We start from the raw sequence: 15,826 nt of genomic DNA, 5'->3' as shown, positions 1-15,826 counted from the left end.
CTATAGAAAATAAAATTGTTTCGTCACAATTATTGGAGAGGTGAGTTTCAGCGTGTCCACATAACAGACAGGATGCAGTTTAAACTGGCTGCTGCTTCGACTTCATTCCGATTCTCTTTAACCTCGATTCATTATTACGACACGTCAGAGAACCCTGAAGGCATCAAGTGTGTTTGGAAGAGCGGCTTGAGGCGGCTGAACTAGTGGATTAAGCTCGGGCAGACAGCGAGCCGGTTATTAAATTGAGGTAAGAAGACGGGTGGTTACAAGCAGCGAATGTATTGTGTCGTTTTAATGCAATATATGATGTAGGAGTCGGCTTCATTTTAACGCAATCTCGGGTAATGGCTGCCGCGGACTCCCAGGAAGTCAGCATATGAGAAGTAGCTAACCCACGTAGCTAATGCTAACCACCTTACTTTCTACAAACACCCGAACCACCAGCTGTTCGGCCCGCGTCCTTCTTACATAAACAAGCTAATTGGATTGTCGCCATTTTCTTTTCAGTACGGCGCATGTACTGAAATAACAGCAGTAGTGAATGTAAATGGTAGAGCTATCTGTCTCAACATCGACAGAGGCTCTCAGATCAACTCTCGTTAGCTGTTGTCTTCGCTGTCAGCTGCTGTGCTGGGACAATAATAAAGCGTCCGACGCGAACAAAAGAGCAGCACAGTACCGATTCATGCCTCATATTATGTATGCTGTCATAAGTAAGAAGGCAGTGTGAGGAATGTCTCTCTCCTCGTCTGCCCATCTGTACACACCGACTCTCTTACATACGGATCGGTGCATCACAAAAGGCCTCTTAGCTTAAGTTTAATAAACTGGCACACTTACTCTAAGCTATGTATAGTGTGTGGCCTATTTTATGTACATAAGCCTTTCCTGGCTGTGTTTATCTGTCTGGATTATACAGCACTATACTGGACTATTAAGCAATGAAGGCGTTTTTTATCCGATTTATCCAGATTTTTATGAGTTAGGTTAGAATAGAATAGAATAATCCTTTAATTGTCCCACAAGGGGAAATTTGGTTGTAAAGTATTTAATATCTCGGAGTCGTTGTATTGTGTGCTTATTATTCATTATTAAACTAGTTCATACTGCTTCCCACAGGTGAGCCGTCATCATGACTACTCTGGATGACAAAATCCTGGGAGAGAAGCTGCAGTATTACTACAGCAGCAGTGAGGATGAAGGCAGCGACAATGATGATGAGGATGGGGAGAACAAGACCATCAGGGATGCTGAAGTCACCGAACCTGAGATAGACTACAGCGCAGATGGAAGTGCTGTGAACACAGGTTGTACAAACAAATGTAGTGCATTCACGGGAAAAAAAACATTGATTCCTTGTCACAGGGCAGCAGCTCAAAATGACATCTAAATAAATTATATGGTTATTTTTGACAAATAAAAATGTCAGAAACTTGAAAAATGTTGAGCTTCCCTCATTTTTAAGCCATCCTTGTGTTTGACTTTAATCGATCTTTCATCTGTGTCATAAGAATATAGAGTGTGTTATGGTAACAGTGGCTGTTCTGTGTCAGGGCCCAAGGGTGTGATCAATGACTGGAGGAAGTACAAGCAGCTTGAGGTGGAGCAGAAACAAGAGCAGAAGAAGGAGATGGAAAGACTGATCAAGAAGCTGGCGATGACATGCCGCTCTAACCTCGACCAGGAAAAAGACCAAGAGAAACAGAAGGCACTTCAGGAAAAAATCCAAGGCAAAGTAAGTAAATCAGACTAACAGAAGACACATGAAAGACCTCTGAAAACCCTCGTTTAGCTCAGACCTATTATTGCTGATCAGTGGCATCCCTCCTGGGGTAAATGTAGGCAAAGAGCTGATTATCAAGGACAGCGTGAACATGGTAAAACAAAAAAACTTATATTTTCTAGACTATGCACCATTGATTGTATTTGTGTATGGAACAAACAACATACATCATATACTCAATAAGCTCAAGATGCTTTTGCTTTTTTTCTTTAATGAATAAAACTCAGTCTAGTTTATTCCAGTTTTTGTCCCAAGTCCACCTTCTCCTGGCTGTAGATTCATATTCAAAGAATACAAAGAAGTGTGAATTGTGTTGCACACACTCCTCTGATTTTGTGTGTTCATTCCTGTCTGCTTCACAGATGACCATGCAGGAGTACAACATGCTTCAGGAAGAAGAGGATGATGAAGAATTCCTCCAGCATTACCGCATGCAGCGCATCGAAGAGATGCGGCGCCAGCTGTGCCGCGGCAAGCGTTTTGAGCAGGTCTACGAGCTAAACAGTGGGGAGGAGTTCTTAGAGGCTTTAGACAAAGAGGACAAAAGCACCCTGGTCATGATCCACATCTACGAGCCGGACGTCCCGGGCTGCGAGGCCATGAGCGGCAGCCTGATGTGTCTAGCTCAGGAATACCCGCTGGTCAAGTTCTGCAGCGTGCGCAGCTCAGCCATCAGCACCAGCGCACTGTTCAGAGACAGCGCTCTGCCTGCTCTGCTCGTTTACAAAGCCGGGGACCTGATCGGCAACTTTGTGCGGCTCACAGATCAGCTCGGGGAAGACTTCTTTGCCGTAGACCTGGAGGCCCTGCTGCAGGAGTACGGCTTGCTGCCCGAAAAGTCTCCTGTCGTCCCAAAGATGGTTCGCAACGGAGCCATCATACAGAGCACTGTGAGCGACGAGGACTCTGACCTTGATATAGACTAGAGCCATAGCTTCTAACATGTATGATATGCTTGGGAAAACTGTGTACACATATGTGGCCCCTCTGTAGCAACAGAGCGAGCCTTGACTGACACCTCACCACTCACGCAGCCGCACACAACCAGCATTAAAGCAGAACCAAAAGTGAGTGCAGACACCACAACTTAGTGCATTTCATCCTATCATTCCATAGTAAATATGAGTTATTTGATGAGTGTAAATATTATTATCAGAGGGTTTCAGAATACTGTAGATGTTTTATGTTTTGTTTGAGCTGACAACTTTACCTATTTATTGTGTTAAACCACATTGCCGTGTATTCATGTGCTTCACTGTGTAGAATAGAAAACCTTTGGGCCAATCTAACTATTAGTTAATTTTCTAACTTTTATATGTGCTCCACCATATCAAATAGTCAGGACAATAAAGCGTAAAGTGTTTGGACTTGGTATTTTGTTGTCTTTTTATTTGCTGGAATCTGTGCAAAGTTTAAACTGCATCATCAACATTATTCAGTTTAATTCAGTTGTACTGTTGTAGTGCCAAAATCTGCCTTTATATTGTAAGTTAAAGTCCCTGCAATGTTAGAAGGAGAAGCCCCAACAAGCAGTTATGAGCGATCACTTGGTGACAGTGGGAAGGAAAAACTCCCTTTCAACAGGAAGAAACCTCCAGGCTCAGGCTGAATCAGCCATCTGCTGCAAGCGAGTGAGGGGAGGGAGACAGGATGAAAGAAACACTGGAAGAGGGCCAGAGGTTAGTAAAAACTAATGATTAAAGAGGTGAGTGAAGAAGAAACACTCATTGCATCATAGGAGGTCTTTAAGATAAGATGGGACCTGATTATTCAGGATGTTTTATGTGAGGAATTTAAATTCGATGTGCTTTCCTACATAAAAAGAAGGGGTGGCACTAAAAGTGTCCTGAACTAAATGAATTCTAAAAGTCCTCTATCAAGCTTGTGATGGAGCGTAACTTCCAAAGAGGTAAACAAACTATTTTATTTTTTTAAAACGGGTAATCAGGTGATTGCAATAATAATTACCAATGTGCTGGTGATATTTACATATTGCTTAAAAGAAAAGTGCCTGGAGGCGTTTCAAGATGACTAACAAGTGGTTAAACTGAAGAATGACATTGGCTGCTTTAACATTTGATTGTTTTTAAAACAGGAACTGGTGAACAATGTAAAGCGTTGGGGTAGAAGTGTTTAAGGTGAAAACACCTGAATGATAACTAGTGTTGTTGAAACTGGAGGGCCAAGAGTGCCAAAATACGGAGCCTCGCAGGGGACATGGGAGCAAAAAAAATTAAGACGGACTTTTGCGAGATCTCGCAAAACTAACTCGGGATCTCGCAAAACCTTTGCGAGATCTTGCAAAACAAACTCGGGATCTCGCAAAAGATCCCGCTCCTTTTTGATAGCGGTTCAGTTGAAGGGTACGTACCAAAATGAATTAAATAAGTAATTAAATAATAAGTTACACATTTCAGTAATTAACTATTTCAAATTGGAAATAATCTATTACATCTTTTCAAATAAATTCATTGACATTCCAGTAATTATTTCTATTTCATTAGTTAATTATTTCCAATTTAAAAAACAAAACAAAACTATTGTTTCATTTTATAGCAGGTAAAGTGGCTTCAGCTGTACTCAGGCAAACACAAAAATGAGCAGTTAGCTTTATTTTTCAGTAAAGTTGACAGCATTTTCATTTAGAGTTACAAAAACCAACTTTCTGAGTTCAGCTTAGTTATAAACATTTATTGTAATTCATTAATACAATAAATGGCTAAAAAGTAAGGCAACTCCCTGTGTTTAACCTGCTCTCAGTCTGCTTTCTCTACACCCACATTAACATTTCGCTCCAGTGAATCCTCCCCAGGGGTGATTTGTACACAGGATTGACGGGTCAACTCTTCAAATCTTGTTGGCTCAATAATTCCTCTGAACAGGAAGAGCGGTGGCATCGACACTCGCTGTTCAACCATATTAAATTGCACAATACAGCCTGCAGCGGCCATGAGGCGCTGACTCTACCTTTCTGACATCAGACTGCTGCAGCCTACAAGCATCTCATTATTATCAGCAGCAGCAGCAGCAGGCGTATGAGGTGTGCTCCGTGTCCGTGGAGAGGAGCTGCTGAGCCATGCAGGTCATGCCCACAAAAGGTGTTTTCCAGCAGGAGGTGGGTTTCTGCACTGATACCTGCCAGGAAAGGACAAATTCTGTCACACTTTGTCAGCTGGGATGTGCATTAGGCAGCTGGTTTATCCCAAAGTGCAACTCATTAACCCTCTGCTGTCCACACAGCCATGAAATCAATGCAAACTAATGCAGTAAGCACAGCTCTGTGAAGTCACGGGAGTAGTTTCAGCCAGCTGCAGACATACACACCATGTTCTGACCATTCGTCCCACAGATGCTGGACATCTTCATCATGATGTTCATGGTGATGATCTGGGTCTGTATCAAAAACAGAGAACTGCTCTGTTAATATCTTTTATTCTGCAAACAGCACAGACTATATGAAAAAAATGCAAAACATCCTGCATCCTAATCGAGCCCTGAAGTGCGTGAGTATGCAGAGAGTGCACGAGTTAACACAAAGAGCCGGGAGAGGATTAAAACATACAGAACATGAAGAGTAAATGAAAGGGGAAAAGCTGTTTTGACCTTGGACGCCAACATTTCATCCCCATACACTGTCTCAAAATCAGCTTTTGTGCGATTGTTTCTCATTTCAGCTCAAAGATGTTGTTTTTGTGTACCATACAAGAATATGTGCAGTGAAATATGGAGTAGGAGACACTAAAGATATAAAAAAGACTTTTGTAACAAAGAAAAAGATCAGAATTAAACACAATCGTGAAGATTTTATTTCCCATTTGAATTATTTTCTTGCACTGTGGATTTTTAATTTAAAGAACATTATAAATTATTTATTTCATCTTAACCATCATCGTTTTGAGTTCTTTTTATTAAAAACCAAAACCAAGCTCAGCCTGCCCACCTGTATTTACAGATAACATAAAGAGGACTCTGTACCATTTGAGTGAAGCCACAGCATCCGTTTGAGCTCTCTGAGGGCCTTGGTGAGGTTCTCCAGCTGGTCATGGAGGTGGATGTTCTCCTCTATCAGAGCATGGATCATATCCTGCAGTTCAAAACCCTGACTTTCCAGCACCAGCAGCGTCAGGGTTACCAGCAAAAGCCTTAGTGTCCTCATAGCGACTGCAGCACAAAGCTTCTGTCACATCTTCACAGTAACCCAGCGATCCTTGTCACAGGTGAAGACAGGAATAAATGGTCGGTGCAGATATTGTCAGCTTAAACACGGCAGGGGTGGGGGTGACAATGGTTCTTTCTTTCCAAAGCCATGGGTGGAAAGCTGCCAGTGGGCTGCTTTTAAATCAATCCAATGTTTCCGTATCACTAAGTGCAGTAGCAGAAGCAGATTGCTTCAGTGTGATCGTCCTCAAATACAAATACGATCTATGATAACAACGGATCATCAGAGCAGGGAGTTCAGGAGGAGGTACTCCCTATTCATTAACATACAAAACACTGCAAACAAATTTCAATCTAAAAAAAATCACAATTGTAGCTTTTAAGTAAACTCTCAGTAGCAGCAGCATCTAAAGCTCAAGCCTGTCATGTATGGGCAGAAACTTGGATAATCAGTCTTACTCGCCCATTTCCCACTTACTGCCACATTTGTAGTTGTGACAAAACTAATGGCTGTCACAAGGAAACTGCACACCTGTCAAAAGTAACATGTAACTTTTCTTTCTGCTTCCATACACACAGCTCATCAGGACTGTTTTCAGACTCGTGGAAGTGAATTATCACTTGAGAAAAAACAAATTATTGTGGGGAAGAAAAACATCCATTTATGTGCATCAATTCCTCAGACACAAACACTGCTTTAAAAATGTAACCACATCGGAAACCTGCGCAGATCACTGATCTAAAGAAGCTCATGCTCAAAATTGAAGACTCAGGACACTGTAGTGTTTTTTCCAAACAAAAAGCCTTTTATTTATTTATCATGTGAATGAGTTTATGCGGTCTTGGCAGCCCTGGTGCGTTTCTTTTTGACCACAACAGGCTTCTGGCTCTTCAGGATAGCGCTGGCACGACGCAGGGCAGCCTGGGGAAACAAATGAGACTTAAATGTTGTTCTTAAACTTTGACACAAACAAAAATGCCAGCTATTTGAAGTTTCAGCCTCCCCAAAACCACAGATTAAGCTCACCATACGCAGGTCCTTCCTGTATTTGTTCTTGCGAATGATGTGCCTCAAGCTGTTGAGGGTGGCACGAGAATTCTTGTTGATGGTGACCTTGACGTAGGAGTTGGCAGGTTTGTTCTGGCCTGTGCATCAAGAGAACAAAATGTGCATCAAATGTATCCAATGATCCAAAAATATGGATTTTCCAAGAAGAAAACTACATATTTCTGTATACTGTGATATATACAATATGCAGAATCTAATACTTCTGCAGTTGTCATCCTTGTCATATCTCACTGTACAACACAAAATAGTGTATCTAGTTATAAATTTTAACAACTTCCTTCCCCCCCCTCCCATTAATGGAAATTTATTAGGCATCCATAGATGACATAAACGTTGCTGCTATCTGATGCATAAGGAGCATTTCAAATATTTGTGTTCAAATATTCCTTAAAGTTACTGAAGAGAGGATCGTTTGTCCAGTCTGAGTCTGGACAATACTATTACTCAAACGTTAATGAACCAGCATTACTCATTTACCTGCACGCTTCTTCAGCACTACGACGACACCCTTGCCGTCGGCTGCAGGCTGCACACCTACAGTCTTCTTGTGCACCAACCCATTGAAGCGGAAAGAGTTCCTGGCCTTCAGGTTGTTGGGCTCCTGTCACAAAACAAAGACATTCAGATCACTGGCATGCATTTATTTAATTATCTTGCCTGATCCTGCTGTTAGGCTAGGGAGGTAATGCGGTATATTTTAATAAACGTTACCAGGACATTTAAAAATCTCAACAATTTGATCTTCAGCAATATAAATATTTACGGATGCCAGCCAACTAGCATTTCCAGTGCCACCTTCAACTAATCTCACATCTTTAGCCAGAATTATGTCACAAACACAGATACAGTCCAAGCCTATGTGGCATATCCTGTGAGCTCAGCTAATATGCAATTCTCAAACACTAACAGCAGATTGTCTTGCAATGTTTTGTTAGTATGTTAAGGTAATGTACAAAGCCTGGGATCTGTGTTTCAAGTCTAAGTTATTTGTGTTCCTACCATACCACACTGTACATCACTGCTCAAACTCAGTTTCAGTACTGAAGCAAACTTTCTGGGTGCGTAATCGCACGTTTGGTCAGGTTCTTCAGAGCAGGTTTTGTACTCACAGTGCTGTAGGTCTGTCCGTTCCTCTTGATGAGGAAGCTGGAGCAGTTCCTGATGACCATCCACTGCAAATGGGACGACATGGTGAACCTATGTAAAAGAGGGAAAAAATTTCTTGAAAATCTGGAAGACGAAAAACCCTGACAGGCATGTTTGCCTGCATTTTCTGACATTAGCTAAACGTGTTAGCTTAGCGTCACAACTTGAACGGACTAACACGGGAAACGGTGAGACGGCAAACATCTACTATAGCGAACCGTAGACTTTACTATTCTGTTAGGACTGTACAGAAAACACAGAGAGCTGCGGTTGCTAGCATTAGCGCCACTGTTCAGGCCGGAGAACCGAAGGAGCACGACGAGGCCTAACCAGAGCGAGGTGCTTACAACATTAATCTTTCCATTTCTACATACAACAGGGACATTTATTGTCGCACAAGGTGTATAACAACAAACAGAAGAATAATAGCTACATTTATTAACAGAAAAACAACTAGGGAAAGAAAACAAATGTACTTTAATGACCAGCTTTTAGCCACCGAAGCGACCACGTTACCTTTTAGCGGAGGAAAGGACCGGGGAGAGCGGAAACCGCTTTACGGAACCTCTCGCTGAGATTCTTACGCACACCCATCTACCTTTTTAAATTGCAATTTGGGACAAAAGCCATATTTTACTGAATTATATGACATACAGCTAATAATTCATATATATATATGTACATTTCATTAACGCATTTGATGCTGTATTGAATACTGAATGTAATTTTGTTTAGTACTAGTTATTTATAGAAAGAGCGGAGGAATACGTTCAGCGTAGTAAGTATGTCCACGTCATTAATGTGCGCCTGGTGTTTACAGGCAGCCGTCTGAAATTTTACACATAATAATCAGCTGTTTTAACGCCAAACCGATGAGTGTTATGTTAGCTCCAAACTCGAGCAAACGAGGAGCAAAGGCAGGGCGAATAAGAGAGCGATTGTAGACAAAATCGCAACTTCTGGACGCCGATTTTGATTTATTTCTTGGATGTTTTCGTTATGCTGCTGTGATTGAAAGATGTGAACAAGAAATGTATCTGAGGTCAAAACTGATAAGTTAAAAGTCACGGCCTGCTCTAGCATGGCAGGTAAAGTCAGGGTCTTGTGATGAAGAGTCAAACATGGAAGAAGAAGAAGATCTGGAGACACTTGGGGAGCAGCTGTACTTTCTGATTTCCTCCAAACACAAAGAGGATGCTGGAAAACTCACAGGTTAGGGGACCTGCGTACCTCAGTTTTTGTTTAATGACATTATATATATGTTTTTGTCGTTTTGTTTTAATACTTGCAAGTGAAGCTGTAACTTGGCCCTGAAGTCTAGCTTGCTCTGTGTTACAGGCATGTTACTGGAGCTGCCAGGTCCTGTGTTGACTCAGATGTTGCAGGATGATGCCATGCTGACCGCAGCTGTGGAGAAAGCCCTGAGAGCCCTGCAGGTGGTACAGGAACCCAGGTACAGAAATGGCCAGTAGTTTTAGAGTGTTATTTTTAAAAAGGCAAAGCAAATAAAGTAATTTGTAAGTTACACTATATGGACAAAAGTACTGAGTACTGCCATTCAGTCACCTTTAGAAACTTTTGTGAAAGAATGGGTCATTCTAAAGAGATCACTGAAGTTGATTGTGGTGCTGTAATAGTATGTTGCTATTGCAAAAGGTCAGTTTGTAATATTTTTTCCTCTCTAGATCGACTGTAAATAGTGTTATTGCAAAGAGGAAGTAGTTACAAGCCACAACATTGAGCGGTAATGCAAACATGGCATAAAAAGTGCCAATGCTCTGCAGAACCCCAAACCTACTTTCACATTAACATCAGCATAAAACCTGTGCAACAGGAGCTTTCTGGTATGAGTTTCCATGGCTGAGCTGCTCCTGTAGGTGTAATGTGGCTTCTCGTTGGCCCAGTTTTTTGTCCATTTTGTGTATGTGTCAGATTTTTAAACATGACATTGTTATGAGTCAAAGGTCCAAATGGGAGTAAAATGATCCCAGGTGAAGAATAAGAGGAGACGACAAGGCTGGACTTTTCAAGGGGGACAAAGGCCAAAATAACACAAAAAAACCTAAATAGAAAATTACCAGCATCCAAAGAAAAGAGACACCACAAGCAAAAATGGCAGTTCACCTCTACAGGCCTTGGCTTAGGTTAATGGTAAACCCTAAACCAGGGGTGGGCAACTCCAGGCCTCGAGGGCCGGTGTCCCTGCAGTTTTTAGGTTTTTTGAACCTAACACAGCTGATTTAAATGGCTAAATTAGCTCCTCAACATGTCCTGAAGTTCTCCAGAGGCCTGGTAATGAACTAATCATGTGATTCAGGTGTGTTGACCCAAGGTGAGATCTAAAACCTGCAGGACACTGGCCCTCGAGGCCTGGAATTGCCCATCCCTGCCCTAAACACATGGTGAATTAAATCTGTATCATAAGACCTGACAAAGACAGTTTCAAAACAAGATGTGCCGGCACTCCTAAGAGGCATTGTGGCCTTTCTTTTTTTTTTTACACAGGCCACAGGAGAGCTTTACCTTTGGAGTAAATAACAGTAACACACATGGGATTTATCTGAATGTCAAAACATTTCAGCGAGTGTATTCTCATGTCTTTCTTTACAGTCAGGTATGTAAGGATGAGGATGATGTGTCAGTGTCTTCTGACTCTCTGGGGGAGCAGCTATTTGAGCTGGTGGATGTTTACAACACAGGCCACTCACAGAAAATCACAGGCAAGTAAAATGTCTCAATAAACAACCCATAATATGTGTGTGAGATTTCACCTTGAAACAAAGCTCCAAATGAGTAAATTTTAATGCAGGCTTGGTCAAACAGTTGTATGCTAACCTTTTTGGTGACTTCTAATATAAATTAAACTACATGTTCAGCTTATTTCAAATAAACCTTTTAAAATTGTTGCCTCTTTAGTTTTGCATTCTATCTCACACACCCTGTTTCATGTTTTATATTTTTAAGTAAATTTAAAATGATTCTTTTACTAAAGAAGGGAATGAGTGTATACTTTTATTCTTGCTAATTTTCATAAGAAGATAGTAATTCATTTTTTCCCCCTCATTTTAAACATATGATCAAATTATGTTGTTAATTCCTGAAAAACATTCTCAGCTGTATATTTTTGTGCCAATAAATAAACCCATGTTAATCTGAAAGAGCTGGTATTTCAACATAGTTTTGCTCTATTTTAGTGGATGGATATTTCATGGATATTTACATTTACTGCATCAACATTTAATTCTGATAGTCAGCCTCAGCAGCTGGGGATCAGACCGGAGGGGGGTTCCGTTTCTGGTTGGTGCCTGACACGCATAGCACCCAGTGTTATACGATACCTCCAGCGGGATGATGACCCTATAGGAGGGTGGGCCTGTGTCACCTCTTCAGTGCCCGGCCGTGCCCCATGCAGTGCGGCCTGGTGACCACGCAGTCACTCTCAAGATCTGTCCACAGTCCTGGCTGCAGGGCTGGAAGCAGCAACCGCATCCTGGGCAGGATAAACTTGTCCCTTGATTCCTCAACCTTGTTTAGGGGTCATGTGAATCTCTCTATGTCTGGCCCCTCACCCAAGATCAGTGTGCTTTGGGTGGTCCTACCAGGGGCAAAAGCCCCTGGGATATACAAGCAACTCCACTACATTAAGGCGGCAGTCCCCCTGGGTGCCTCCTGGGTGAGGTGTTCCAGGTATTTCCTACCAGGAGGAGGCCTCGTGAGTCAACTCATGACATACAGCAGAGAAGATGTCTCTTGGCTGGCCTTGGGGAAGGCCTCACTGTCCCCCAGGAGGAGCTAAAGGAGGTGGCTGGGGGAGACAAAGGTCTAGGCTTCTCTGCTTGGGCTGCTGCATGCAGGATAAGAGGTAGAAAATGCATGGATAAATGGATATTTAATGCACTTTTCCTCCATAGGAATGCTTCTCGAGCAGCACAAAGATGCCATCTTAAAGCTTCTTTCAGATCCCAGTCTGCTAGAGGAACAAGTGCACCTCGCCATGAAGACGCTGAAAGAGTATGTTGTTTTTTGTAGAATATTTTTACATATGGGCTTGTTCAGAAATGTGATTTTTTTTTTTTTTTTTTTTTTTTTTAATTGTAGCCTGCCTTGCAGACCAGTAGCAGGGCAGCTTTAATGAGATAGGAGTGGAAATATAGTCAATTGTTAATGAAAAGTTGTAATAATCGCTTCACTTCAGGCAGAATATGGAGGAGACTGATGTGAGCGACACCTCAGAGCTGGATGACACAGAGAGTTTCGGAGAGAAGCTCTTCTCGCTGGTGGTGGAGATGGATCCACTCCATGCAAATGATATTACAGGTGACGTTAACCTGTAAATACTTTTGTGATTAATCAGTATTTTGTTTTTTCTTTCTGGAGAGTTCTTGTTGATGATGTTGAAATACTCATAACACTCATACATCCTTGTAGGTATGCTGCTAGAAATGGACCCAGCTACACTCCAGCAGCTGCTCAGTGACCACACAATGCTCCAGATTGCTGTTCAGAAAGCACAAGCAGCACTGGATACTTTAAACTGAGCTTTTCTTTTTATCTTTTTTGCTCCAGCAAAAGCAAAGAAATAAATCAATATCTTTGAAGTAATACGTCCTTCAAGGAGATCTGGAGGGTATACAAGTTGCCTATTTTACAGTATGCCTTTATTATTTTACGTGGACTTTTCTGAGGACCAATGACAAAGTTTTAGTGGACCAGCCGAAAATACACAAAGAACCTACAAAGCATTTCCACTCAGCACAGAACCAACTTATTGTTAGCCATTTTTGACATGGATGCTGTGATTGCTGTTCTCAGATAAATGGACTGAACACGTTCCAGTGTGACAAATAATAATCTATCAAAGTTGTTGTGCTTGATGATAATGTTTAGAATATGATGATAGTATTTATTTGTAAGTCTCTAAGCATAAATGCTAATCTAAATGTTGCTATTTATGTTTTTTTTCTAACCTTAGTCTAGGTCTCAATTGTGTAACTCGGTGATTTTCACTTCCTGTTTTTACCTGTTTTAGAGGAATGACTCCATGGATGGTGGTGTTGGTTGGTTACCTCCTTTTATAGACGGAACTATCTCAGACTAATTATTGATTTGCCATGAAGTTTTGACGTTCATATTTCTCAGAAGATTAATGTTATTACATGTCTTCTTCAGTTGTGCATCACTGCCCCTGTTGCATCTCTTGTTCATGTTGATTTGTGGGCCAAAGTGCAATAACTAGCTCGATTTTGCTTTAAGAACACGTCCAAATTTCACCTGTGTGTTTGCAGAGCTCACCTCCTCTTCATACTTCACACTATAGAAAACTCTAATGTGTACATGTAATATACAACTGCACTCATACTCTTTATTTACCCAGTGCATGTACACTGCTTATAAAAATAAAACCTGATCAAGGCTTTTGTTGTTGTTCTTGTTGTTTGTTCAGTTTGCTTGTGAAAATTGCACAGTTTTATCAGTAAATCAGTGCACAAAAGAAATCCTATGGTTGAATTCAATTCAGTTCACCAGCTATCACCAGTAAGCCTGTCTGTATCTGGAAATTGCACAGGATCTTATTTTGGTCATTCAGAACTACGCTAGGAGGTGTGTCCCATTTGAACCCCAGGAATTCCAGACTATACTCGGCACAGATGTTCTTGTATACTATGCCAGGCACTTGGTTATGTCTTCTATGTATGCTCTGCCTGCCAGTATCTTGCACTCTGCTGTTATGTGCTGGATTGTCTCAGGGGCATCTTTGCACAGCCTGCACCTGGTATGGTAGACCCCATTCTCTATGGATCTTGTGCTTAGAGTTTGTACCTGTGCTGCCACAATTAGTGCCCCTGTGTTGTCTTTCAGTCCAGCTTTTTCCAGCTGCTGTTAGAACATCTGGATGTCAGCCACATCTTAGGACTTGTCTTACCCTCTGCAGGTACTTGGTGGTTTCAGCTTTCCTAGCACCTGTACATGATTCCCATTTGCCTGTGGGATTCCAAGGTACTTGTAGCTGTCCTTGATGTCAGCAATGTTCCCTTCTGGTAGTACAGTTCTAACTAGTTTCCCTGTCTTTGTTAACGTCCGAATACACTTCTCCAGTCTGAATGATATTCAGATGTCATCGCTGTAGATCCTAGTGGTGTGGATCAGGTGTGGTGTGAATCCATGTCTCGTTCACTCCTGGCACACAGCTTGATGTCATCCATGTAGAGGCGGTTGCTTGACAGCTGCTCCATTCCGCAGTCGGTATCTGTAGCCAGTCTTGTTACTGAGGGGGTTCATGCCTATACAGAACAACAGTGAGGACAGGGCATCCTCTTGGTAGATCCCCACACTTGATGGTGACTTGTGCAGTTGGCTTGTTGTACAAGTTGGCCTGTAGTGTTGTTCCCCACATCCCCATCAAATTCCTGACGGAGGCTTTTAGGGTCCTGTTGATCTTGTACAGTTCTACACATTCCAGGGTCCATGTGTGAAGCATTGAGTCACAGGCTTTCTTGTAGTCAATCCAGATGGCGCACAGGCTGGTGAGCCTGGTCTTGCAGTCTTGGGCGACTGCTCTATCTACAAGTAGCTGATGTTTCACCCCTCTGGTGTTTCTGCCAATTTCTGTCTGTGTCCCACTCAGGTATTTAGCCATGTGCCTGTTCATCTTTGCCGCTATGATGCCTGACACGAGCTTCCATGTTGTGCTTAGGCAAGTTAGTTGGCTGGTATTTGGATGGGACCGGTTCCTTCTGGGGAACCTTGGAAATCAGAACTGTCCAGCCTTCGGTTAGCCATTCCGGGTGTGTCTCATCCACTAGCAGCTGTTTCATTTGTGCTGCCAGATGTTCATGGAGTCCAGTCAGCTTCTTTAGCCAGTAGGCACGAATCATGTCAGGGGCTGGCGCTGTCCAACTCTTCATATTGGAGACCCTTTTTTGAATGTCTGCCACTGTAATGCTTACTGGATCCTGTTCCAGGAGGTTGCTGTGGTCTGCTCTTAGATCCCTAGCCACTAAGCAGTTGTTCTCCCCTTTGCTCTTCTAGTATTGGTTTGTCTCCAGCCTTGGTGGGGCTGTTCTTCTGCCACTGAGAGTACACCTTGGATGGTTCAGTGGAGTACAGCTGGTTCATTCTCCTGCCTTCCATCTCTTTGGTATACCTCTTCAAGCAGCTGGTCAAGGCTGTGAGGCTTTGCTTGGCAGTTTCTAAGGCCTCAGGTATAGACAGCTTGCTCTACTTCTATCCCTTTTCATCATAAGCTCTGATAGTTGGCCAACTTCCCTCCTCTCTCATATATATGTGTGTGTGTGTGTATATATATATATATATGTATATATGTGTATATATACAGTGGGGCAAAAAAGTATTTAGTCAGCCACCGATTGTGCAAGTTCCCCACTTAAAATGATGACAGAGGTCAGTAATTTGCACCAGAGGTACACTTCAACTGTGAGAGACAGAATGTGAAAAAAAAATCCATGAATTCACATGGTAGGATTTGTAAAGAATTTATTCGTAAATCAGGGTGGAAAATAAGTATTTGGTCAATAACAAAAATACAACTCAATACTTTGTAACATAACCTTTGTTGGCAATAGCTGGTATTTTGGCCCATTCCTCCATGCAGATCTTCTCAAGAGCAGTGATGTTTTGGGGCTGTCGCCGAGCAACACGGACTTTCAACT

At 42.1% G+C, this 15,826-nt stretch overlaps 4 protein-coding genes across 4 annotated transcripts; 2 read left to right on the top strand and 2 right to left on the bottom strand.

The window, feature by feature from the left end:
* Positions 1–110: 110 nt before the first annotated feature.
* pdcl (phosducin-like) lies at positions 111–3,150 on the top strand. The gene is made up of 4 exons (XM_085169246.1): positions 111–247; positions 1,120–1,307; positions 1,554–1,735; positions 2,146–3,150. Exons 2-4 carry the CDS (start codon positions 1,133–1,135, stop codon positions 2,707–2,709), a joined length of 921 nt encoding a protein of 306 aa, XP_085025372.1. The 5' UTR covers positions 111–247; positions 1,120–1,132; the 3' UTR covers positions 2,710–3,150.
* A 1,155-nt stretch (positions 3,151–4,305) lies between these two features.
* Positions 4,306–6,613, bottom strand: LOC146514088 (uncharacterized). Its single transcript, XM_085169249.1, has 3 exons — positions 5,759–6,613; positions 5,108–5,176; positions 4,306–4,918 (listed from the first exon to the last, which is right to left on the bottom strand). Exons 1-3 carry the CDS (start codon positions 5,937–5,939, stop codon positions 4,776–4,778), a joined length of 393 nt encoding a protein of 130 aa, XP_085025375.1. The 5' UTR covers positions 5,940–6,613; the 3' UTR covers positions 4,306–4,775.
* A 113-nt stretch (positions 6,614–6,726) lies between these two features.
* rpl28 (ribosomal protein L28) lies at positions 6,727–8,695 on the bottom strand. Its single transcript, XM_085169248.1, has 5 exons — positions 8,673–8,695; positions 8,120–8,207; positions 7,488–7,611; positions 6,969–7,087; positions 6,727–6,863 (listed from the first exon to the last, which is right to left on the bottom strand). Exons 2-5 carry the CDS (start codon positions 8,198–8,200, stop codon positions 6,774–6,776), a joined length of 414 nt encoding a protein of 137 aa, XP_085025374.1. The 5' UTR covers positions 8,201–8,207; positions 8,673–8,695; the 3' UTR covers positions 6,727–6,773.
* Positions 8,696–8,940: 245 nt separating this feature from the next.
* LOC146514086 (uncharacterized) lies at positions 8,941–13,571 on the top strand. Its single transcript, XM_085169247.1, has 6 exons — positions 8,941–9,368; positions 9,495–9,609; positions 10,767–10,876; positions 12,068–12,167; positions 12,352–12,473; positions 12,585–13,571. The coding sequence occupies exons 1-6, from the start codon at positions 9,278–9,280 to the stop codon at positions 12,692–12,694; spliced, it is 648 nt and encodes a 215-aa protein (XP_085025373.1). The 5' UTR covers positions 8,941–9,277; the 3' UTR covers positions 12,695–13,571.
* Positions 13,572–15,826: the final 2,255 nt, after the last annotated feature.

This window comes from Neolamprologus multifasciatus, chromosome 7 (assembly GCF_963576455.1).
Source record: "Neolamprologus multifasciatus chromosome 7, fNeoMul1.2, whole genome shotgun sequence".
Lineage (NCBI taxonomy): Eukaryota > Metazoa > Chordata > Actinopteri > Cichliformes > Cichlidae > Neolamprologus > Neolamprologus multifasciatus.
Note: the sequence above shows the minus strand (reverse complement) of the source record. Positions and strands in the feature narration are given on the sequence as shown.